The sequence below is a fragment of the Marmota flaviventris genome, chromosome 3 (assembly GCF_047511675.1).
Source record: "Marmota flaviventris isolate mMarFla1 chromosome 3, mMarFla1.hap1, whole genome shotgun sequence".
Classification (NCBI taxonomy): Eukaryota; Metazoa; Chordata; class Mammalia; order Rodentia; family Sciuridae; genus Marmota; species Marmota flaviventris.
Window position 1 is genome coordinate 143694414 of NC_092500.1, and position 26819 is coordinate 143721232.

General features: G+C 36.3%; 1 protein-coding gene across 2 annotated transcripts; it reads left to right on the forward strand.

Moving 5' to 3' along the window:
* Positions 1-14: 14 nt before the first annotated feature.
* Positions 15-25835, forward strand: Casp3 (caspase 3). 2 transcript variants are annotated; one of them, XM_027927122.2, is made up of 7 exons: positions 15-118; positions 13208-13275; positions 16371-16495; positions 20231-20359; positions 20795-20970; positions 21435-21555; positions 24037-25835. In XM_027927122.2, the coding sequence occupies exons 2-7, from the start codon at positions 13223-13225 to the stop codon at positions 24264-24266; spliced, it is 834 nt and encodes a 277-aa protein (XP_027782923.1). In that variant the 5' UTR covers positions 15-118; positions 13208-13222; the 3' UTR covers positions 24267-25835. The 2 variants fall into 2 exon arrangements, with proteins under 2 accessions (XP_027782923.1, XP_027782924.1); XM_027927123.3 differs by lacking the exons at positions 15-118; positions 21435-21555 and having other exon boundaries at positions 13213-13275; positions 24037-24201.
* The last annotated feature ends 984 nt before the right edge of the window (positions 25836-26819 follow it).

A 26819-nucleotide genomic window follows, 5' to 3' on the forward strand; every position in this document is an offset into this window, starting at 1 on the left:
GGGCCTCCGGCGGCGCGGGCCTAGCTCTCCACTCACCTCTCCTGGCGGCGGGTGGCGGAAGCCTTGCAGTCGCGGAGGGTAGCGGTGTGTGCCGTGTGGCGCTCGCTAGAGCTACGCGGTAAGTGGCGCTCTCGCCCCTTGTCTGCCCTCGGCTCACCCGCTTCATCCCCCCCAAGCCCGGCGCCCACCGCCAGGACCTGCTGGTGTCTGCAGCTGCTGCGAGGGGACCGAGGAAATGGGCGGTCTGGGCAGCGGATCCTTTGTTTTGTGACGACTAGGACTGCGGGGGCGAGCAGTGAGGCGGCGGAGGCAGAGACCCTGCCGCGGAGCTGGAGTCTGGGCTGGGTGTGGAGACCCAGGAGATGAGAGGCCGGAGAGCAGAGGCTGGGTCCTAAACGCCAAGCCGAGGGCGCGCGGACGGCCGGGGGCGCCGAGCTTTGTCGGCGGAGGCCGGGCGGGGAGGGGGCTGCGGCCGGGTGGGTAGGCCGTGGGCACTGAGGCCCGGCAGGTGGAGGCAGGACCGAGACGGGAGGAGGCGGGATGCTGGAGAAGTGACGGCGGCTGGACTCGCCGGCCCTGGCCGGGATCGAGAAGGGAGGAGCGGCCCCGGGAAACTCTGCCCTGGGGGCTGAAAGCCGGCCAGATGCTGACTGGGGCGCTGGTTCTGGGAGCTGATCCTGCCATTATTGCATGAGTGTTTGGGGTTTGCTGTTGTCTAGGACCCGATCCTAGATTTTTCTCAGGTTGACTGTGTGGTTTTAGTTTTTCCGGAGAGCTAATTTTTAAGCATTAACCCCAATTCCTTTTCAGACCTGATGGCTTTCGTCAATCCCCCAGTTCCTTTCTGTGTTTTTATATCCATAGTCAAAGTTACTGTATCAACAGCTTAATCCCTTCAATTCGTGATGAAATAGTGTCACACTTGACACTCTTTTTCTCAGTGGGTCATCTTAAGCCTGACTTGAGCTGCTGCCTGGGGACCCAGAAAGCATACGTCTCACCTACCCACCCACTCCTTCCGCAGTTAGTCACCAAGACTTGTCAACCTCCTTAACGTCAGCCTCCTAAAGATCCGTGCATGCCCCTCCATCTCTAATTTCAACCGCTCTGACTTTGCCAGCCTCCTCTCTGGTCTCCCCACTGTCTCCGGCTTCATTCCAGTCCATTCGTTACAACGTGAAAATATAGAAAACTGTTTCTTTGTCCTCAGGGTCAATCTAGTACCCTAATGTGGTTAACAGAAAGCCAAATATTGAGGTCCTGAATACCCTCCTCTGCCGTATCTTTTACCATGTATCCTTTCACTTTCTATACGGTCCTGTGTTCACCTTCATACCTGTTCTCTTCCTGGAACACATTTACATTCCCGTTCTCCTCCCATCATATTTGCTTGCAAGTAGGAACTCCTACTTAGGTTTCTGTTTTAACAGTTGAAGATCAGATCTTCCTATTATGTGTTTCTTTTGCACCAGGCATTTCCTAAGAAGCCTCTGTCATATCCTTTACAGTTTGTATTCTTCTCTACTGGATTATAAGCAAACTCCATGAGGGATTGACTTGATTTAGATTAAACTGAAGTAGTAGAAAGGACAAAGATCCTACCCTTATGCAGATCTTATACAGATATTCACAGGTACAATGGCTCAACAAGGCAAATGCAGGGCTATGTTCATTCCCTAGCAGATAACTTTATCATACCCTACCATAATACAGAATGTATTGTCAAAGACATTTGTTCAACTCATCCTCACAACAACCCTGTGAGGTGCATATATTATAACTAATTTATAGGATGAGCTAGCAAGTCTCAACTTGGGACTTAGGCTTAGGTCATCCGACAATAGAATACCCTTTACCCTCCAATACATTTGCATTCATTAAATAGGTACAAAACAATACTTAAGAATCTAAAAATTCCCACTTTTTTTCTTTTTGATTTTTTAATTATTTTTAGGTACACATGACATCAGTGTGTATTTTAACATATATACATGGTGTACAGCTTATTCTAATTAGGATCCATTTTTGTTCTTCTACATGATGTGGAGTTACTCTGATTGTGTATTCATATATGAACATAGGAAAGTTATGTCTCATTCATTCTACCATCTTTCCTATTCCCATCCCCCCACATTTTTTGCTTTAAAGTCCAAATACCACTTATACTCCCTATTTTGGGGGAAGAATTTAAAGAATTACCTAATACTAAGACCAGAATGAATACAGTGTCATTCATGGAAATAAAAATAGCTTTATAACATTAGAAGGGCAATGAAGCAGTAGGAGATTCTCTTAAATTATGTTTGAAAACAATAAACAGCATTTTAATTTCAAATATCAGATAAGATGCCGGTTTCTTAAAATGGCAGGGGGCAAGCCCTTTTCTCAGAAAGCTCAAACATTCAGATTATAACAGGGTTAAGCTTTACATTTCATTTTTAGAGATCATGTGACCATAGCACATTCAAGTGGCTGAGCACATCTTGATAAAGTCTTTCACCACTTAGCACTTATGTTATCTTTCATATTCTATTGGTACAATGAGTTCATGTTTCACCTCTACCATTCTTTTCTAATCCATGTGTTTTAGTTATAATTTGCTAAATAATCCTAAAAAAAGTTTTATTTTTTTCTAGATCAGGCATAATCATTAAAAAGCAAAATACTGTAATAAAACACAAACACACACACACACACACACACTACAAGCAATTACTTGTGTTAGGCCCTGGTTTGGGGAAAATAAAATGTAGAACACCATGATAAGTTAAGTCAATCCCTCATGGATTCTTCTCTACAATCTAGTAGGAAAGAATACAAACAACTGTAAAGGATATGACAGATGCTTCTTAGGCAATGCCTGTTGCAAAAGGAACATGTATTAGGAAGACTTGATCTTCAGTTTGTTAAATGAAAACAGAAACCTAAGTAGGAGTTTCTACATATCTGCCCACAGTTGATGTTCAGTAAATTATTATGGTTATCTATATAATTTTTATAAATGGTACTTACGATCCTTCATTCTACATTTATTTCATACAAAATATTTAGGTCTACAGGGGATTTTCTATTTTCTCCTTTTGTGCCTCCAAAAAATATTATCTCAGGACTGAACTTGGGAGAGAAGGAAAAACAGATCCCCTTGCACATGTTGTACCATGTCCTTTCTGACTTGTGGCGCAAAATTGGAGGCTCTGAATAGTGGTAACATACTAGTCTTTCTTATTGTGTGGCCCACACCAAAGAAAAGGAAAGTATGGTGCATATGTGCATGTGCTACAACTTAATTTAGTTTATTCTGTATTTAATTTTACTTTCCATTTGTGTGTGTGTTTTTAATTTAATTACCTTTTAATTATTAAGAGATTGAACTTAGGGCTGGGGATGTGGCTCAAGTGATAGGGTACTAGCCTGGCATGCATGAGGCACTAGGTTCAATCCTCAGCACCACATAAAAATTTAAAAAAGTAAAGATATTGTGTCCACCTAAAACTAAAAAATAAATATTTTTAAAAAGAGAGAGATGAATTTACCAGGCCCAATGATAGTAGCCAGTTTAGTAATTCTTATAATTCCATATAAGTAATTCTTATATGTCCCTGAAGAACTTTAGAGACCAAATAGAGATAGGAAAGAGACCAGATTTAAAATCTCTGGTACATTACAACTGAAATCTTTTCTTATCCAACCTATTGTGACACAGATGTTATTTCTGTTTCACTTACTTAATCTGGAAATGTAACTGCTTTTGAGACTTTGTTATCACTGATAGGTAATAAATGTAACCCTGATATTTTTCAAATTGTTTGATAGAAATACAGTCTTCCCAGAAGTCATATTGGAATGGATTCACCCTTCCTTTGGAGGCAGGTGGGAATGTAGGAAATCTCTCAAAGATTTAGTGAATGCCTAACATGAAACCAGTTATTTTATTTTAGAAGTAAATAACCTCATGGCATCAGAAACATCATAATCTTCATTCCTATTTTCTTCATTATTTAGAATAAGTACTCTACAGTTGCCACTTAATATCTGTGGATTCAACCAACCACGAATCAGAAATATTAGGAGATAGGTTGAGGACAAAGCTCAGTTGGTAGAGTGCTTGCCTTGTATGCATAAGGTCCTAGGTTCAATCCCCAGCAACACACACACACACACACACACACACACGACACAAAATTGCTTCTGTACTGAACATGTAGAGACTTTTTTTCTTGTCATTATTCTCTGACCATCATAGCATTTACATTGTATTAACTATTATAAATAATCTAGAGATGAGCTAAAATATATAGAAGGTATGATAGGTTATATGCAAGTAGTATTCCATTTTATATGAGGGACTTGAGCATCCTTGGATTTTAGTATCCAAGAGAGGTCCTAGAACAGATCACCCACAGATACCGAGGGACAACTGTATATCCTATTTCAGTTCTCAGTAGTCGATTTCTAACTTGTTACTAATGTTCTTTGTCTTAACTTAATTACAGCTTTCAGATTATGGATTTTTATTGCCTTTTTTTTTAATTAACTGGTATTATCACTCCCGTGATTTTTTTTTTAAGTCGTGGATGAATCTTTAATTTTATTTATTTATTTATTTATATGTGTTGCTGAGGATGGAACCCAGTGCCTCATATATGCTAGGCAAGTGCTCCACCGCTGAGCCACAACTTCAGCCCTACTCCCATATGATTTTAGCCGCCTATAGAATATGGAGTGGGAGTTGGCTCTCTTGGGTCATATCCTTGTATGAATTCTGGCTCTGACACTTTTTAAACTTCTCTAAGTCTCAGTTAACAGAAGCATAAAATGGGATCATTTTGTCTCAGGGTCTTTTTGAGAGGACTGACTAAAAATACATATGGGCCTTTCATCCCAGAGTAGTCTATATTAACCAGAAGTAAAAGGCATTTTAATTGTTGCTTAGGTAAATTTTTAATTAGAAGTGTTTTTTTCAAAGTATTCATATTCATGGAAATGACTCAAAAATGATCAATGTTGATTCTTAGGTCTCATAAGATTTAGAAAACTCTTAGGGCAGAGACCAGGTTTTAGAATGTCCCTATAGGGCAGGCACCAAAAACAGCCTAATAATGGGGGACAGATTTCCTAATTAAGAATCTCTAGGGGCTGGGATCGTGGCTTAGTGTTAGAGCGCTTGCCCTGCATGTGTGAGACACTGGGTTCGATCCTCAGCACCATATAAAAATAAATAAATAAAATAAAGGTATGTGTCCATCTACAACCAAAATAAAAATTAAAAAAAAAAAAAAAGAATCTCTAGAACTGCTTATACTATTTTAACATCTTATTTTGGAAGCCCTACCCTATGCAGACTTTCACACTGTTTATTCTTCAGTAACAGGGTGCTTTTTTTTTTTTTTAATTTTCAAATAGTTAATCTGTTGCAACTTAATATGGAAATTTCAATTTTAGAAATTAATTTCTATTCCTCTACTTTAGTTCTATAGATAATTTATTCTGTTTTATGCCAGTATTGCAACAAATAACTGGCTAACCAGCATGTAAATAGGGAAAGCATTCCAACTTTTCACTTCCTTAGGAAAACACAGCTTGAAATGTTTAAATGTCTATTTAGAGTGACAGTAAATTTATACTGGTAACATTTTTTAACTTTTGAACATCTGACTGCTGTAACTTCTGTAGCAAGTGTTAAAGGAATTCAGGAATAAGTAATTTTAAGACCTAAATTCCACATTGGTATCTAATGTCAGCTGCTTTACTTACAACTTCTCCATGACCCCAATATATGTTGAAAATTTGATTTCTTATCAGAATCATAAACTGATGCAAAGAATAATACATCATCACAGTAAGGAACCATTAGAGTTAAGTCTCTTGTTGTGCCAGGGTATGTATTTTAAACCCCATTATTTATCTTCACTTATGTGTATTTTTGTCAATAGAAAAGTGTAAGAACCTAACTCCTATTATCATTTAGGGCAATAAAGGTTTCCCTTAGGAGATGATTTTTTATCCTTCTAAGATGAGATCACCATCCCTAGAATAATTTGTATTCAGCCAGTCACTAGCTAATGGAGATGAGGTAATGTTGAGTGTAACATTAGCAATTCTGCAGAAGGCACAGCTCCACTCCCAAGAGATTGGATTTAGTACTTCATGTGGAAAAAGCAGATGATGACAAATAGCAAATGTGCACGTCTGGTGCTAGAAGGATTTTATTCACCATCACATAAAAATTAGTTGTCTGTGAAGATCAACTGATAACTGAGATGATACATAATAATAATGAGGAAAAATAAATTCATTATAGTATCTGTTCCTGAGAAATTCTTATCAAATATAAGATAATATTTTAACTCCAGTCCTGGAAGAATTAATGTTTTTTTCAAATTCATCTGTCTCATTTCTAATATCAGAAATGAGTTTATTGGCAATAAGACTGATCTATCTGAACTTTTTTTAACTTTCAATAATTGGTTGAAGAAAGTTGGCTTGTTGTAGGAAAAGAAAATGACTTCCCATATATTTTACTGATACAATATAATTTTATGTAATAGTGGGATTCATTGTTACATATTTGTACTTACATACAATATAATTTGGCCAATAGCATTCCCCAGTATTTCCCTCTTCCTGCTAAGTCCTCTCCTCTACTAGTCTCCCCTCAATTTTCATAAGATTTGCACACACATACTTTTTTTTTCCCTTTTTTCTCTCAAGGTTCCATATATGAGAAAAACAGTATTTAAAGCGAAATTGAAAGTCAAGGTATGACCCTTGACTTTGAGTTTGGCTTAAGCAAACAACTGGGGCTGGGGATATGGCTCAAGCAGTAGCGCGCTCGCCTGGCATGCGTGCGGCCCGGGTTCGATCCTCAGCACCACGTACAAACAAAGATGTTGTCTCTGCCCAAAACTAAAATGTAAATAAAATTAAAAAAAAAAAAAAAAAGGAAACAACTACTTAAAGTGACTTACTATTTAGATAAAATTTTAACATTGGGCCGAGCCAAGAAACAAATATTATAAAATTCTAGAAAGCTGATCCCTATTTAAATATTCTATTATCAGTCATAAAGAGAGAATAGTTTTGGTTTTTGGTTTTTGGTTTTTTGTTTTGTTTTTAGAGAGAGACAGAGAGAATTTTTTACTATTTTTTTTTTAGTTTTCGGCGGACACAACATCTTTGTTTGTATGTGGTGCTGAGGATCGAACCCGGGCCGCACGCATGCCAGGCGAGCACGCTACTGCTTGAGCCATATCCCCAGCCCCAGTTTTGTTTTGTTTTTTAATTGGACTTTATTTTTCGGAACATTTGTAGATTTAATGCAAAATTGAAAAGACTGTACAGAGCTATCCCATATCCTCCCAACCCCACACTTGATTAGCCTCCTCCATTATTGACATCCCCCATCAGGGCAGTACATTTGTTACAATTGATGGACCTACATTGACACATCATTATCACCCAAAGTCCAGAGTTCAACTAGCTATCACTGTTGGAGGAGTATATTTTGAGTTTGGGCAAATTTGTAATTATGTACCAAACAATGGTTTTACTGCCTTAAGAAGGTCCTCTGTGCTCTTTCCTTCTCTCCTAATCCCTGGCAACCATAGTTTTGCCTTTCCCAGAATGTCATATAATGGGAATAATTTAGATTAACTTCTGTCATGTAGGAGTAATGTATTTAAAGTTTCCTCCCTGTCATTTCATACCTTGGCAGCTTGCTTCTTTTTAACACTGAATAATATGCCACTGTCTTAAAGAATCATTATTTATAAAATTGCTGTAAGCACCTGTCTAGGTTTTTGTGTCGACCTAAGTTTTCAGCTCCTTTGGGTAAATACTAAGAATCAAATGGTAAGAGTATGCTTAGTTTTGCAAGAACCTGCCAAATGGTTTTCCAAAGTGCTTGTATCATTTTGCTTGCTCCGTATCTTCACCAGCAGTTGTCATTGACAATGTTTTAGATTCTGGTCTTTTAAATAGGTGTATAGTGGTTTCTAGTCTTAAATTTGCTTTTATCTAATGACATGTGATGTAAAACATCTTTTAATACACTTTCTTGACATCTCTCCAGATTTTCTACTGATTACTCATAAAGTCTTGAAACAAAGATAATAATATTTTCTCATGCATTGTAATATATTAATAAGCCATTTATAATTAATTCACCAGTTTCTGGACTTGTTATCCACCCTGTACCTCCGTTAAACAAATTAACCACATCTCATTTCTTAACCGCAGGTGGATAATTACTTTGGCTATAGTCTGCCCACTTTGAATTGACAAGCATGGAGACAAGTAGGTCTCTATGATGCCTACTTGACATGGAAGTTTGAGATTTTTCTTGTACTTAATACTTTTTTTTTTTTTTAGTTGTAGTTGGACACAATATCTTTATTTTATTTATTTATTTTTATATGGTGTTGAGGATCGAACCCAGGGCCTCACATGTGCTAGGCGGGCGCTCTGTTGCTGAGCCACAATCCCAGCCCCTTGTACCTAATACATTTTTATTGTCCATATTAAAAGAAAAAGAGAAAGGTAGATAGACTGAAACACAGTACTGAGAATGACACAGGCAAGAAAGGGTGGCACCTCAGTAACCTTATTTTTATCACGCTTGAATCAGTGTCAAGGGTTAAAATTTTCTAGCCACTGTGGATACTATTTCATAAAGTAATTGTTAGTATTTTCTAACCTTAAAAACAATCTAAATGCTATAGAAAAATTTAGAAAATATTAAGGAGTAAATAAGTTGTCAGTATTCCCATTATCCAGAGATAGCCACTGTTAATAAATATATTACTACATGGAGGTTTGCATACTTTTATTCTTTTTCTTGTGTGTGTTTTGAGATCACAGTGAATTAAAAAAAAAATTAGTTATAGATGGACACAATACCTTCATTTTATTTATTTATTTTTATGTGGTGCTGAGGATCAAACCCAGTGCCTCACATGTGTTGGGCAAGCATTCTACCACATGAGCTACAACACCAGCCCTCACAGTGATTTTTATAGCCTAATTTCACTTAACCTTATATTGTGAGCATTCCCTATGTCACTGATAAGTTCTTTAAGAAAAAATGGGAGCCAAACATGGTGGCACACTCCTGTAATCCCAATGACTCAAGGCAGAGGAAGATCGCAAGTTCAAAGCCGGACTCAGCAACTTAGCGAGACCTTGTCTCAAGAAATAAAAAGGACTGGGATGTGGCTCAGTGGTTAAGTGCCCCTGGGTTCAGTGCCTAGTACAAAAAAAAAAAGAAAGTAGAGGAAAAAATTTAAAATGATTAGCTTTATAAACCATTATTTGGATATGCTGTAACTGAAACATGTCTCTGTTCTCAGTCTCCAATTTTTGAAATGACTAATGCATGGTTTTCCCTTTCCTTACTCCTACCACCCACTGATATTATTTCCTTAGAATACATTTTTTTCCCCCAGTAGTGCTAGGGATTGAACCCAGGGCCTTGTGCATACTAATCAAGCACTCTATCAACTGAACTATATCCCCAGCCCAGGATACATTCTTAATAGTGTAACTTTACTACATTGAACTTTACAGTTTTTATTAGGAAGTAGGGGAAGACATGTTGTCTTAAAAGATCATACCAATATATGCTCCCTCCAGTAAAATACGAGAATGTCTTTCTCCTGCACCTTTGCTGGCATTGTACATGAGCAGTTTTTGTTACTTGGTAAAACATATAGTTAAGAGCACATGAGTACAGTGTCCTCTGTTATATAGATAGAGGACAACTGGAGATTCTTGTCTCATAATTTGTCTTATAAAATATGGGGGAAATAGATTCAGTCGTATGAGAAGTACCTCATCCTCCTAACATCACATTCACCAGTCTTCCCATGTATATCAGAATACTTTCTCTTCCTTCCCATTACAATGGATGAACTGTCCCTATTCTTACCTGAAGTTAATGCTTCTCCGTGTATAAGCTTGATACCTCCTTTCATTGCTTAGGAACTTCATTCTTTTGTCTCACCATACTAATTTCTCACCTTCTACTTCTACCTTTTACTGGATTGTTCTCATTAGTCTTAAATCCTTAATATGGCTCATCTTTATTTTAAAGTGAAACAAGGAACATCATCTACCTCTAGTCCCCCTCCAGCTACTGCCCCAGTTCTCTTTTCACAGCAAAATTGGAAAGAAACTGAGGCTGGAGGTATAGCTCATTGGTGGACCACTTGCCTGGCATGTGTGAGGCCCCAGTTTCAGACACTCACACCACAAACAAACAAAAAACTGGAATTGTCTTTACTCACTTTTGTTATTCACAACAATTAGTTCTTTTAAAATATCACTTTTAAAAAGTTTAAAACTTGGCTGTTGGTAAGATATAAAATTAACATGTTAAATATTTCATTTAATTAATTAATGATAGAACCAGTAAGATGTTAAGAACAGTTAAAAGGGGAATTTGTTAATATTCAAAACTGGTTACTTTCCTGTAGGGTAATAAATGTAAATTGGAAGGAGCAGGGTTTTTTTTTGTTTGTTTGTTTGTTTTTGTCAGGTGGATATCAATTACATCATTACAAGAAAAATTCAATTTCACTGCTATAGACAAGAATCATTAGCCTAGCTATTTTCTATGGCTTAACTTCCTAGAGAGTTGTAAAGATACTGTCAAGAGATTAGTTAAAAGAGTGTATCCTATAGAATCCATAATCCCGGAGAGTTCTAAACAATGCCCAGCACCCCATTGAAATTAGACCTAAAAATCTCTTTTGCCCACTTTCAGGTCTCGGATAGTATTTTCTTACTATATACATAACATTCAACAAAACCAGTGCTCTCATCTAAATTGACCTCTTAGCAAGACTTGGAATGGATGAATAAGCTCTCTTTGAAAGATTTTTGCATGCTTTGTATACCACATGCATCCAGTTTCTCTACTAAATCTCTAAATAGCAGGGTGCCCCAGTATATCTCTTGCCCTGATCTTTCCCCCAACTTCTAGACTCTTATCTATATCCACTGTTCAACTCTAGTTCAGGCTACCATCATCTTCTGCTGGGACTATTCAGAAAGTCTTCTCACTGGACCATATGCTGCCATTCTGACCATCTGCAGCTGATTCTCCCTTTATTCAGAATGCTGTTCCTCTTCCACCTAAAATGTTCCAATGATTTCTCCTTATAATTAGGACAGAATCAAAGTTCCTTCTGTCTCCTATGACCTTATGTAATTTACCTTTCCCTTGTCATCCTTCTTTACTCCTTTGCTTCCTTTACCATGCACTAGTCAAACTCGTCTTTCTGTACCATGCGTGCCACAAACTTTTCCAAATCCTTTGTACTTACTGGTCCTTCCTCCAGCAGTGACATCCTCTAGTGGCAACACCTATATCATTTAGACTTCTGTAAATATCACCTCAATGGTGACTTCCCCCCACCTTAGCTAAAGTAGCTCATACTCCCAGTTTATTAGTTAACCTTATTTTATTTTCCTCAGAGCTCCTTCCAGTGTCTGAAATCTTATTATTATTAGTTTATAATTATTTCTGTCTAGAATGAAAGCTTCTTAAAGGGAGGAACTTGTTTCATCTTCCACTCTGTTGAAGGGTCTAGGCTAATTCCTGGCACAAAGTATGTGCTCACTAAATACTTGCTAGCTAACTAAAAGATGGGTCATCCCAGTTGTGCTTGCATCCTCCACTGATTTTTCTAAAAATCCTATAGGAAGTAAAAGGGTAGAAAAGTAAAGAGCCTTCATAAAAATGCAAACCATAGACTGGCTTTGGGAGAAGGTGAAACACTCCCCTCCTCTGTGATTACATTGAAATGGACTTCCTTTTCTCTGTATTCTTTGTCCATCTTTCCTACCAGAAGTGCACACAAAACTGGAGAGAGGTGAGGGAGGAATCTAGCTTTGTAAATGGAAGGAATTGTTTCCAGGAGATCATGATTGGGGGCCTTCATGCAGTCTCAGTTTGGGAACATAAAGTTCCAGAGAGGATGTCGGTGATGGCTGTGCAATGGTGTGACTATACTTAATGCCACTCAACCATATACTTTAAAATGGTTAAAATGATAAGTTTTATGTATGTGGCACTAAGATTTTTAAAACTTAAAAAGCAGGGGACTTTCTAGAAAGCCTTTCATGGGTGACGAGTCCTGATGGTAGGATTGTGTATTTCTCCAGTATTTTTTATTTTAGCATAGGACAGAGGTTACAGTATTTTGCTTAAAATTTTTGACATTCCAGGGCTTCTAGAGTTGAGAAATTCTTTTGAGCCTCTTTGTTCTTGTTTCTTGTTTTATTTCTGTCCTGTTTTCTTTTTATTTGGGGAAGTACACTACCAGGGCAAGTCCCTTTGTTCCTGGAAAGCTAGAGACTACTAATAGAACTTCAGGAGACAAGTAAAAAGGAGATGGCTTCCTCAGGCAGCACAGCAGAGTGGGAATAGAAGGGCATCTGTCACTCAGTGGGCGTCTGTTGTCAAACTCACTTCATCACTAAAAGTTTGGTTTCTTGACTTTGTAGAATTTCCATGAAGAGTAAAGACGAGATGTTTCACATAGTACCTGATATGTAGTAAGTGGTGGTGGCTTCGATTGTAAGGACTTGTTCACTGTGTGAGATGCAATTGATGGAAGAATGAAAGCAGAAACTCTATAGTCTTTACTTCTAGGTTTCCTAGACCCTTCGACATCCTAAATGAGAAATTGGGATCTTAAAACTCAGTTTCAGAATAAAGATTATATGGAGGTTTAGAACTTCTTGGTACTGTGTCTCTTGGGAATCTAAGCATTGTAGAATAGTATTATCTGAGGTATACCATTATGGTAAATTTTTGGTTTTTATTTTAACTGTGTTTAGTTGGAAGCCAAATTCCTACAGATGACCTGCTTTGTTGTGTGACAAAGGAAACAAGTTGCGTTCCCTATCTTAATCTGGCAGAGATACACAAATGGAAAAATTTATCCAGCTGCACAGTTCTCTGTGTACTGATATGATTCATTATATGTAATTCATAGCTCAGTTAAGAACAAAAAAGAGAGAGCGCTTATATTGTGCATACTTTGCAAAGGCAAAGTATTAATAATCATTCTCCCCAGGTCTGACTCACAGAGACTTTTAATAACAGAGGAAAAACAAGGGTATCTGGAGAAATAATCACTGGGAAGACTAATATAGTACATTGGTTTTATAGTGACTTTATTCTATTTTGCTTATATTCTAGTTAAGAAAAGTAACCATGGAGAACAATGAAAACTCAGTGGATTCAAAATCCATTAAAAATTTTGAACCGTGAGTATTTAAGTGGAATCCTACACAATCAGAGAAAAATGGGTATGTGGAATACAGCAGATTTTGAGAAATGGGGAAGCAGAATATGAGCTAAATGGAGGATAAAACTAAAAAAAAAAAAAAAAAAAAAAACAACATAGGGAGAATAAAGGGAAAGGCCTGTACAGCTTCTGACCCATGACTAGAAGTACCAGACAGCAGAGGCAGAACTCACTCCTCAGAGTGTGCTGGCCCTTCCTAAATCACTGTACAGGATTAGAGGTTTTGTGTTTAGGGTGTTTTTGACCTCTGGTTTCTAGATTTTAAATTGCAGTGTCAATATTCAGTCTGGGAAAGAATTGCCTATTTCTAGATTATCTTTTACTGTAACTTTGTTTTGTTTTGTTTTGTTTTGGCCTTCCTTTCAGTTTGCTTATTAATACTTCCAATAACTAGTAGCTAGAGAAATGAAAAATATAAAACTCTTCATTTAATTGATGTCTCTTATTTTCCATGTGAAATCTTTTGTGATATTTTTAAGTATTCTGAGTTGATCAACCCAATGTCTAAATGTACCAAAACATCACAGTATACCCCACAAAGATGTATAATTGTTATCTATCAATGAAAGGAAAATTTTTGATTCTATTAAGTTTATTTCTGAGGCCCAGTATTATTGGAGACCACTTACTGTGAAACAACTTATTGTAGCAATGCTATTGACAAGTTAGTAGTAATAAAGATTTAGCATGTTTGTTGAACAAAGTAATTTTCCTAAAAATCAAACTTTTGAAATGCAATTCCATTTTCCAGAGTTTGTTGTTGTAGTTTGTTGTGTTTAAATACTTCTAAAGTGATTTATACATTTCCCTATTTTCTTGTCATACAGAATATCATATAAACAGGAAACTGCATATAGTCTCACAGAAATAAGGCACCCTCATATTCCCATATTTTGAGTCTCTGGTCTTTGTTAAGACGTGGCTCCTCTTGGTCTAGTGATCATATTGCTGGTAGAGGATCTACCTCCTAAGGAGGCAGCAGGAGGCATTGGGGAAAGGGCATCAGGAGAGAGGAGTTAAAAGTTCTGTGGTCTATTATAGGTTGGTATCCCTTATCTGAAATGATGAGAACCAAAGTGTTTTGAATTTCATATTCTTTCAAATTTGGCTGTATTTTCATGTATATAATGAGATGTCCTGAGGATAGGACCCAAGTCTAGACACAAAATTATGTTTTATAAAAACCTTACACAGAAAACCTGAGGTAATTTTATATGACACCTTCAGTGCACCTGCGTTTTGACCACAACCTGTCATATGAGACCAGGTGTGGAATTTTCCAGTTATGACATCACGTTGCTGTTCAAAAAGTTTCATATTTTTGACCATTTCTGATTTTGAATTTTTGGATTAGTGAGGCTCACACATATTCTATATAACCTGAAGCTTTTAGGGTTTTCATTTTCGCTGTAAAATATGGGCTCTTAACCTCTAGCTAAATGTTAAAATTGTTTTCTTACCTTGACTCCTTTAATTTACTACTTTTAATTTTTGTTCCAACAAAATTTTTGAAACTGTTAAAAATCTAAAATACTATAAAATACTTGAGTATATGGACTTAAGGTTTTGGTGTTTGGTTGTTCCTGGGCTTGTTATTTCCAGATTCTTTGTAGATCACGATCAGAATCATGGTCGGTTTTTGGAACATATCCATACCCATTCATTCACATAAAGTTCTGGGCTAATTTCACTAGCAAAATTGAATAGCTACAACAGAAACTAGATGATCTAAGAGCCCAAAATATTTACTATTTGTCTCTTAAAAACCAGTTTACTAAGCTGGGTGCAGTGGCGCACACCTGTAATCCCAGCAGCTCAGGAGCCTGAGACAGGAGGATCCTGAGTTCAAAGCCAGCTTCAGCAAAAGCAAGGAGCTAAGCAACTCAGTGAGACCCTGTCTCTAAGTAAAATGCAAAACAGGGCTGAGGATGTGACTCCGTGATTGAGTGCCTTTGAGTTCAATCCCCAGTACCTTAAAAAAAAAAAAATCAGTTTACTGACCCCTGATCTGGATAGCCAAGATTTGAATTTATTTATTTATTTGTTTGTTTGTTTGTTTGTTTGATACTAGGGATTAAAACCAGGGTCACTTAACACTGAACCACTTCCCCAGTCCTTTTTATTTATTTTTTAATATTTATTTAATTATTTTTAGTCGTACACAATACCTTTATTTTGTTTATTTATTTGTATATGGTGCTGAGGATTGAACCCAGGGCTTGCATGTGCTAGGCAAGCACTCTACTGCTGAGCCACAACCCCAGCCCCCAGTCCTTTTAATTTTATTTTTAGTTGGGGTATTGCTAAGTTGCTGAGGCTTGGGATCCTCCTGCCTTAGACTTGAGTCATGGGATTACAGGTGTGTGCCACCATGCCCGGCTTCAATAGCTAAGGTTTTTAAATAAGTGACTTCCAGACAAGTATTTTCAATTATTTATAACAGTGCTTCTGTGTATTAATAAGTTATTCATTTGTTGAGCTCATAGAGCTTGAAGAAGTTTAGCGATTTCCTATCATTTCAAGGTGATCTCTAAGATGTCATTCTTGGGGCTGGGGCTATGGCTCAGTGTTAGAGTGCTTTTGGGTTCGATCATCAGCACCACATAAAAATAAACAAATAAAATAAATGAACTAAAAAAAAAAAAAAGATGCCATTCTTTCCTTAAAGGATAAACTATTTCAGAATTGCAAAAAAAAAAAAAAAAAAAAAAAATGTTTTAAATTATAAAATGCATTTGATGAAATTTTATTAAAATTTAGAGGAAAACATGAAACAGAAGTTAAAAGCCTAAACTTCAAGTCCAGCAAAGTTTTCCTCCAGCCTTGGCTCTGACACAATATCTGCATAACCTTCAGCACATTGCTTAGCCTCAGGCCAATCATTTCCTCATCTGTAAAATGGGTTGTAAAATTTAAATGAGGAAAAGCCTTTAGCACAAAATTTTGTGTCTAGCATTAAATAAATGTAAACTGTTCTTATGAGTCATAAAAGTTATATTAATGGATCAGTCCAGTCATTTCTACCTTGATGAACTGTTGTTGATTTCCAAACAGAACGCTCATACATGGAAGCAAATCAATGGACTCTGGAATATCCTTGGACAATCGTTACAAAATGGATTATCCTGAAATGGGTTTATGTTTAATCATTAATAATAAGAACTTTCATAAAAGCACTGGTATGTATCTTATCTGATATTTTAAACTTTTCAAGCATTTGTGCCATTTGTATTTGATATTAAAAAAAAAAAAAAAAAACCAAACAGGATCCATGTGTAAATGATTGGTAAACTGTGATACAGAATAGCCAGAAAGTAGAGAAAAGGCAGAACCTTGCAGGTCCTTTAAGACAATGTGGACTTTTCTACCATGTTCAGAAGCTCTTCCTCTTCCCACAGCCAGCCTCCTGTTTATGTGCTTGGCTTCTACCCCTACTAACCTGTAACCCTTGCTTTTTCTTTATTCTTCTGCTCCCTCTTTTATGACAATGAAAGGTTCTCAACAATTCCTAAGTAAGTAGTAGTATTTTTTTCTTTCCAGAACCTGCAAAGCATATGACATATATTGTCTCTTTTATTTTTACAACAATCCTGAAAAGTAACTAACTACTGTTAGATTACAAAAGGTTAAAAACCTTGCACAGTCACGTAGGTATACAGTAGCAGAGCTAGAGTCTGGACCCTGGTGTGTCTGACTCCAGAGTCCCAGCTCTTATTCCCCCACTTGGTCGGTCCTGCTTTACTTCTTGTGTCTTCATTGAATCTTGCCCTTTTCCTCTTTACCCTACAAAGATGACAGAGATCGCATATTAAAGACACCTTTGTTTTAGTGTGCTTCCTCTTAAGGTTTGATCTGATGCTCACCTCCTTCCCTTCTTCCCTAAATTTTGAAAACATGTAGTTTAAGCTTGCCATCTTCCCTTCGTGCCACTTTCTCTTAAACCTATTTTTCCTTTCCATTTTCTACCTTCACCACTGAAACTGCTGTGTTTAAATTCACCAAGGACTGAGCACCAAGTCCCATTTTCAGTGCATCATGTATGATTTGAATCTAATAACACATTTTAGAATATCTTTTTAGACAACATAGAAAATAAAATACTTCACAATCCCCAAAATTTAATTAACATTTTGGTACATTCCTTGATCTTTTTTTTTTTTTTTTTTTTGACAGTGTTTTTGAAAACTTATGCAAGCAAATATTGTATCCTCCTTGTCCTACTCAATATACTATAAGCATTTTTTTCATGGCCTGCATAATTTCCCTGTTATTTCAATGATTATATATTACTGCATCACCTAAATATGCCAATATTTAATTTGCATATTTTACCATATAAATTAGTATTTTGTCTCTTTCCTCTTTTTTCATCTTTAATATAATGCTGTAATAATTATTTGAATCAGCATGTTAATCATATTGGAATTAATTTTTAATTAGAGAAACTAGGTGCACAGATCTAATTTAGGAGACTCCCAACCAGAATGGTAGTGAGAATGGAAGGAAGTCAGATTATACTGGAAAGATAAGCAGGAGTTGGTGTTAGGTTAGTTAAAAGGACTGAGGAGAATAGAGTTGAGAAATTGGTCTCTTAATCTGAATGGTACTGTTTTTATTACTTTTGGCTACAAATTGAGAGACCAACTTAGCTGTTAAATAAATGACAAAGCACTTTGTCATTCACTTTACGTATTAAAATTTTACTTGTAGATATTTTAGTCAGCTTTTTTGTTGCTTTGACCAAAAGACCTGACAAGAATAATTTTTTAATACTTATTTTTTTTAGTTGTAATTGGACACAATACCCTTATTTATTTATTTTTATATGGTGCTGTTAGACCAGGACGCAAGAAAAGACCACTAACTCCAATTAAAATCAAATTAAAGCAAGCTTATTATTTCGACCGGCCAGGCTGCCTCTCACTCCCAAAACGGCGGGAACAAGACAGCCCCCAGGTTTCCTGAAGCCCAGCTTTATAGCCCAGAAAGTTACACAAAGGGGGGTTACAGATAACAGAACTCTGACAAGCATCACACTAATGGTAGTTTACATTTTTTGCTGACCCCAACATCAGAATTTATGAGGACCATTAGAGCCTCAGAGAGGGTCGTTGTCTGGCCAGGGAAGGCCAATATTTATGAGGTGTCACTAAGTTTCAGAGAGGGCTGCTATCTGGTCAGAGAGCCAGGCATGGGTGAGTTCAAGGCACGGGCAGGCATTCCAAGCAGGTTCAGAATTTGCAGTAATTTATAGTAAAGCCGAAATTATCTTTTCATGATTTTGTGGGGAGATGCCCAATTTTAAGAAAAGATCGGGTTGGGTCTATCAGTGCTGAGGATCGAGCCCAGGCTTGAACATGCTAGGCGAGTGCTCTACCACTGAGCCACAACCCCAGCCCTGACAAGAATAATTTTAAGGAGGAAAAGTTTATTTTGAGGCTTGCAGTTTCCAAGGTCTCAGTCCATAGATGGCCAACTCCATTCCTCAGAGCAGAGACAAGACAGAACATCATGGCAGAAATGTGTGGTGGAAGGAGCCGCTCAAGACATCCAGGAAGAATAGGGAGCTCTAGGACAAATTCTATGCCCCAAAAGCATTCCCCCAATAACTCACCTCCTCCACCCACATCCGACCTGCCTTTAGGTACCACTCAGTTAATCCCTATCAGGGGATTAATTCACTGATTAGGTTAAGGCTTTCACAACCCAATCATTTCACCTCTAAACCTTCTTGCACTGTCTCATACATGAACTTTTGGGGGGCGCCACATATCTAAACCATAATAGTATTCTGCCTCATTTTCTACAAATATCCATTTGTATTGGCCTATAGAATTTTATGCTATTGAACTTATTCTTTCTTTTTTGTTTCTTTCCTTCCTTTTCTAACAGTCGTCTGGCTTTTTCTGGTTTGAAATTTGAATGACTAGCAGTGTTTTCCATTCTGTAAAGTGGCCCACAAACTTTGCACATGTTTCTTTCCTTTTCTATCTTTTTTGTTTGTTTGTTTTGTTCTGTTTTGTTGTGCTGGGTATTAAACCCATGGGCTCCCCTAGGCTAAGCACATATTCTACCACTGAGCTATACCTCCAGCCCTGGACAAGTTTCTTTTCTTTTACCTCTTTTTTTTTTTTTGTAGTTGTAGATGGATAGCATACTTTTATTTTATTTGTTTATTTTTATACAGTGCCAAGGATCAAACCCAGTACCTAGGATCAAACCCAGTGCCTCACACATGCTAGGCAAGTGCTTTGCCACTGAGCCACAACTCCAGCCCCTGGACAAGTTTTTTAACTCATCTGTGCCATATCCCACATCCATTACAGATGAAGCTAATAGTAATAACTCATGGTAGTTGAAAGGATTAAAGGAGATTACCCATAGCAGAATACCTGATGAATAGTATTAATGAAATATGAGAGCAGAAATGTATCTTAAAATTGTTGTAAACTTAGAATTAAAGAAATTCAGTCCCTGTGAGTATATATAATTTTTTTTTCTTAAACAAAAGTAGGATCATAGTGGTTTTTAGTCTTTAAAAAAATAAAATGACCATTTTCCATGCCAAAATTTTATATTTAAAAAAAAGCAACATACTGTATTATACAAATGAATCATAATTTATTTGACCAAACCCTTATTGTTAGGCTTTTGAAGTCATTTCTGTTTTTCACTGTCTAAACATCTGTGAAAGATATCCTTGTATCTGTAACACTGAGACAGCTTATATTATAAAGTGTCTTATATGCAAAAAATTAAAGAGGTTTTGTGTTACATGTTTAAAATAATTCAAATTTTCTTAACCATTTAAAAGGAAGAATTCACTGATTTCATGAATTGCTACACAGTTCATTATTTCAAAGCAGATATTCTTCTTTTAAAATGCAATTAAAAGTAATTCTTTCTGTTGCAAGGGATGGCCTCTCGGTCTGGTACAGATGTAGATGCAGCAAACCTCAGAGAAATATTCATGAACTTGAAATATGAAGTCAGGAATAAAAATGACCTTACACGTGAAGAAATTGTGGAGTTAATGCACAATGGTAAGAAATAATTAGAAAGAATGACCTTCAACTGTGGAATTATACTGCATGCACATAATTCTGATCTTATATATTTTAATAAGTAGTATAAATTTTATTCATGCTAGCCCCCTACAGTGGTTTCCAGTTTGTGGCTGTGCCCCAAGTTAGATTTAGATGATCTTATAGTTCTATTCTCAGTTTTCTTTTATATTTATATATAAATTATATATATTTACATATAATTATATATATTTACATATATATATGACAGTAGAGTGTATTTTAACATATTACACATACATGGAGTATAACTTACTAGAATTCCATTCTTGTAGTTGAATATCGCTGTTCTCAGTTTTTTCATCTGATTCACCTATAGTATGTCTGAGATTGCTGAATAAAGTTACAAGAGTTGTTCTTTTTTTTTTTTTTTCCTCAAAAATGTCTTTCTAGTTTCTAAAGAAGATCATAGCAAAAGGAGCAGCTTTATTTGTGTAATTCTAAGCCATGGTGATGAAGGAATAATATTTGGAACAAATGGACCTGTTGACCTGAAAAAATTAACAAGTTTCTTCAGAGGAGATTATTGTAGAAGTCTAACTGGAAAACCCAAACTTTTCATTATTCAGGTAGTATGAAATTGAACACCTTGGTTGTGGAGAATTAATCAGAGATTAAATTTACTCCACTGTGAGGGGGCTGGGGTTGTGGCTCAGTGGTAGAGTGCTGAGTGAGGCCCCTCACATGTGTGAGGCCCTGGGTTCTATCCTCAGCACCACATAAAAATATATATATAAAATAAAGATATCGTGTTCAACTACAATTTAAAAAAAAAAAGAAATGTGTTTCTTTTAAAAAAAAATTACTCCACTGTGGATTATCCAAAGGATTTTTTTTTCCTTAAGACTACAGAACAATTGTTACATTTTTATTTATTTAAACCATCACTTAGGAAAATGGAGTACATTTCAATTGTAGACTTATATCAGACAGACTCAGTAAAATTAGCATTGGATTTTACATAGCCTTTACCTTTCTTAGATATGAGTTATGTACATACACACATATTAAATGTTTATTTTCTAACATGTAGGCCTGCCGGGGTACAGAACTAGACTGTGGCATTGAGACAGACAGTGGCATTGATGATGACATGGCATGCCACAAAATACCAGTAGAGGCCGACTTCTTATATGCATATTCTACAGCACCAGGTAAGAAAGTTACATATAGTGAATGTTATGTGTAGATTTTAAATGAATTTCACTTTAGCCATTTGGAGACTTAAGCAATGAAGAGTATGTTCCAGAAACTTGTTAAGATCTCAATATCCCTAAAAAATAACCATCTTGTCTATATTTATAGGATACCACAGAGAAATCTCAAAAAAATGTGGACATGGGGGCCAGGTTGTGGCTCAGTGGTAGAGGACTTGCCTAGCATGTGTGAGGCACTGGGTTCGATACCTGGCCCCACATTAAAAAATAAAGATATTATGTCCATCTACAGCTAAAAAATATTTTTTAAAAAATGTGTAGACTTACACAGTGCCATTCACAAACTTAAAATATCAAAAAGAGTATACTATATCGCAACAGAGGCTAAGTAAGAACTTCACCCACTTACTAAAATAGAAGAGAGGTACAATTTATCCCTCCTTGTCCATAGTTTCAGTTTTTGTATTTTTAGTTAACTATGGTCAACTGTAGCCAGAAAATAAATTAAATGAAAAGTTCCAGAAATAAATAATTCATTAAGTTTTAAATCACAATATACCCAAAGTGGCATGATGAAATCTCTTTTCATTTCTCCTGAGAAATTAACCATCCCTTTGTCTACCGTACCCAGGCTGTATCTGCTATCCACTCATTAGTCACACAGTAGCCATCTCAGTGTCACATTTAATGTCTAGTTATCAGTTCTTATAATCAAGTTCCCCTTATTTTACTTAAGAAAGCCCCAAAGTTTAAAAGTAGTAATGTTGGAAATTCAGATATGCCAAAGAGAAGCCATAAAGTGGTTCCTTTATGTGGGGGGGGAAAAAAATTAAGTGAAAGTTTTTGACTTCCTATGGGGGGGGGCTTTATACTGAGGTTTCTAAGATATACAGTAAGAATGAATCTCTCATGAAGTTGTGAAGAAGAAAAAAGAAATTCATGTTAATTTTGCTGTTACGCAATAAACTACAGAAATTGTGGCCGCAGTACATGATGAATTCTTAGTTAAGATGGAAAAGGCATTAAGTTGTGGGTAGAAGACATGAATGTGTTTGTGTGTATTATACAAAGGATTTTTTTTTTCCCTAAGACTACAGAACTCTTTTACATCCGTATTTTCTAAGTGATGATTGATTGAAATGAATAAAAATGTAACAATAGTTCTGTAGTCTTAGAAAAATAAATAAATCCCTTAGTTAATCCACACATAAAAAAAAACAAACAGCATATATAGGGTTCAGACATCCATTGGGGATGTTGGAGCACATCCCCTGTGAACAAGGGATGACTGTTTTCTAGGAATTCTTTGGAAGACAGGTAAAAAGATAAACATGACTACAATAGAAGAGGGTAGAAGTGAATGGGAAAAAATAAAGAAGGTAAAAATAATTTATAAATATGCTATTAACCACATTTTTATGGTTGTGTTTCACATATACATAAACATTTTATTGATTCTACAACTATTATACAGCTAACTCAAGGTGTCAAAGACTTTGGAAACATAAATCTATGTTTTATCTTATGTTTCCAAACTCTTTGACACTTTGAGTTTTTTTAACGGTGTTACATTTTTAAATATGTTCAATATGGTTTCCTTTATCTTCTAGTTATCTCTCCAGGAGCAGTACTTCTAAGTTAAATGCAGTGGGTCCAATGGTTGATCTGAAAAAGTACAAGGAAAACACTATTTTCCCTTTTCAGACTTTTTGAATACTCTGTGTTTATTGTACTTTATTTAGATGCCTGTAGCTAATGACATCTCAAATATGTGTGCAGGGGCTGGGGCTATGTCATAGAGCGCTTGCCTAGCACCTGTGAGGCCCTGGGTTCGAGCCTCAGCACCACATAAAAATAACTAAATAAAATAAAGGTATGCTGTCCATCTACAAGTACAAAAATATTTTTTTTTTTAAAAAAAAGTGTGTTCATACATAAGCAATTTATTTCTTGACTAAGCCAATATTAAAATAAGGTGAGGGGCTGGGGCTCAGAGGTAGAGCATTTGCCTTGCATGCGCGAGGCGCTGGATTTGATCCTCAACACCACATAAAAATAAAATCAAAAGATATTGTGTCTACTTATAACTAAAAAATGAAATTTGATTGAAAGACCACATAATTTATAATGGTCCTTTTTATATGTCTTTGCTTTTGCATCATCTTATCTTCTGCATGTTTGTTTGTTCTTATCTATGGGAAGGGAGCCCAGAAAGTAAAATTCACGGTAACTCAGTGGTAAAGTTAATCCACAATTCTCTTTCCCTGCTGAAAGCAGAGGTGAATACACAATGTACATCCCCCCCCACCCCCAGCCCAGCATCATTTCTCCTGAAACCAGAGAAGCCATTTTTCCTTTTTAAGTCTAAAAAGACCTATGGAAGTTCATGCTTATTTTTATCATTGAGGTTATATAATAATGTATAGAGTCAATTAAAGTCAGGTATCCATGATATTTTGGTTATATGTTGTCTTGTAGGTTACTATTCCTGGCGAAATTCCAAGGATGGATCCTGGTTCATCCAGTCACTGTGTGCTCTGCTGAAACAATACGCTCATAAGCTTGAGTTTATGCATATTCTCACTCGGGTAAACCGGAAGGTAGCAACAGAATTTGAGTCCTTTTCTCTTGACTCCACTTTTCATGCAAAGAAACAGATTCCATGTATTGTGTCCATGCTCACAAAAGAACTGTATTTTTATTCCTAAAGAAATAGTTGATTTTGTTAGTTTGTATGCCAAGTGAGACAACAATATAAATAATACTTTGTTTCCTCTCCCACTTAAATTTTATCTAAAGATGGTACTTTGAAACATACCACTTCTGCAGTAGAACCACAATGAAGCTACCTCAAAATTAGGTAGTTGGACTTGAATTTAATTAGGAATAAATAAATATGAATAATGGTGCAATTATTATGAGAGGAAATTATTGTAAATTTATATCTTTCATAATTCACAAGATTTAGTGATGCCATGCTATGAATTTTCAATAATTTATGAAGATTAAATGTTTCAGTAATGATGAATTTTAATATTTTCCTCCACACACTTAAGACTGTGCATTCTAGTTTTTGTCAAACTATATAAATGATGATGTGGAATTATGGACCTTAGAACTTGGGGGACATTGGCGTGTTCAAAGGCTTAAGCCTTTATTTTAGAATTGATAAATGGAAGTCAGCCAACTGCATTTTTACATCAGTTGTCATAGCTTATGGTTTTGTGCTATTTGTTCTGAGCATGTCTATTATAAAAAAATTATGTCTACTTGAAGAGAACTAAATATTTTAGAGAAAGTATGAGCAAGCTGAGTTGATTCTTTTAAGGCTAACTTGCAACATTAATGGACAGACAGAATCATAACTTTAAGGTGCTAAGCTCTACCAGCATATGTTTCTTCTCATTTGTTTTTATGCAAATCAACTTTACAGACCAACAAAATGTGTAAAGAACTAATATAAAAAAATTCAATTTTTGATTGTTAGGCTAAACAAAGAACTGCTACAGGAACATACTAAAATATGATGTGTACAATAAATAGTGAAAATATAAGGAAAGAACAATAAATGATCAGCTGGGCACTCTGTAATTTGAGAGAAAATAGTTTGAGCCTAAGATGTGGGACAGCCTATTCAGTGTAGGCAGAGCCATAGACTGGGCTTCAGAAAAGCACCACCCGCTGGTTTCTTACATGTACAGGTGTACGTGTGGCAGATGCTTCTTAGGCATGTCATAAGAAGATGGACCAAACCAGAAACTTACAAAATGGATATTTTTCCAAAGGTGGTGAGAGTCATAATAAAAATCATGGTATTCCTTGTGGTAAAACTTGTAAATGTTATTTTCTGAAGTTTACAGTCAAAGTAAAATAGTGGCAAAATTGTATGTAGTTATCTGAAATAAAAGGACCATGCACACAGGACTTCAGAAGCATCTGGTGGGAGCCTGTCCTGTGCACAGAGGGAACCTGGAGGCCAGAGCTTAGCCCCAGCCAACGAGGCCAGAATCCTGGCTTCCTCACACCTGGAAACATTGAGCCATTACTGACTATACTGGCAGGTCTCACTGGCTTTTGTCCAGCATTTCACATGAGCTTTCTTTTTGCCCAAAGAAAGGAACTCATGTTTTAATTTACAGCTAATTGATTCGATCTATTGACTTTTTCTAAGACAATGTAGCATGTAATGGTATCTTATGATGTGTTCCTGTGTGACAATTTTGTAAAAATTTGTTATTGCATTTTTATTTCAAAACATAAATTCAAACTTAAAATCACCAATGTGTTTGAGTTCTTTATTGATGATGATGTCTTTGATGTTGTACTGCTAAATGGAAGTTAAAATATTTTTAACCACGAGCTTAATCCAGAAGATTCAAAGAGGATGCAACAAGGCTATAATGTGACATTTTAAGGTGCTAGCTCACCTTACAGACCTCACTCAGGTCATGGGTCCTATGAGATGGTCCCGTCCTGTTTCTAAAATGACCAGGATGCCAGGTTTGCATAGATCTCAGTCAATAAATAGGACCATATTTCTGAATTTTTAAATTTTCTACCACATAAATTTTTAGCAGGGCAAAGGACAATCTAAACCACAGAGGCTGGGGTTCAGTCAGAAACAATAAAATTGGAACAGGAGCTCTTATTTCCAAGGAAGAAAGTGGCTTGAATGATTTTATTAAACCTCTTTTTTTAAAACTGTGGCTTTGTACTGTGTTGAGAAAAATCTAGCCTATTCTAATCTCCCTGCTATATAAAGAGGTCTCAGATATTAAAAAGAAGACCAACAGCTCACTAGAAAAATGGGCCAATGTCATTAAAAAAGACCACAGAAAAAGAAAGACCAGATTCCCTTAAACTTGAATAAAGAGCTTGTTCTCCATCATAATGAGAAAAATTAAGGAATTATGTTATCTTAAGACTAGCAAGAATTTCCAAAATTTGCTATCAAGGCAGGAAATACATACTCCCATTGATGGGAGTGTGAAGTGGTCTGATCCCCTGTGGAATATGACCATACCTATCAAATCCTTAGTCTTTGAAGTGGGACTATCTAGAAATCTAGACTATCTCTCCACCTGCCAATATACAAAATTACAGGCAATATTTTCATTGCAACATTGTTTTAATGATTTTTAAAAATGGCAGGAACCTAACTGCAAAGAAAATAGGTCAAATACATTGGTGCATTCACACAGGAGAGAAGGAAGTGCTTAGAGGGAAAAGTGAGTTGAAAGTTTTGATTTTTGCTTTATTAA

What these genes read in the sequence shown, in the direction of transcription:
- Casp3 (XM_027927122.2), top strand. Translation starts at nt 13,223, where the DNA reads ATGGAGAACAATGAAAACTCAGTGGATTCAAAATCCATTAAAAATTTT. An exon ending in TGTGGAGTTAATGCACAATG is followed by an intron (nt 20,360 to 20,794) that starts GTAAGAAATAAT and finishes ATGTCTTTCTAG; the next exon opens with TTTCTAAAGAAGATCATAGC. An exon ending in CCAAACTTTTCATTATTCAG is followed by an intron (nt 20,971 to 21,434) that starts GTAGTATGAAAT and finishes TCTAACATGTAG; the next exon opens with GCCTGCCGGGGTACAGAACT.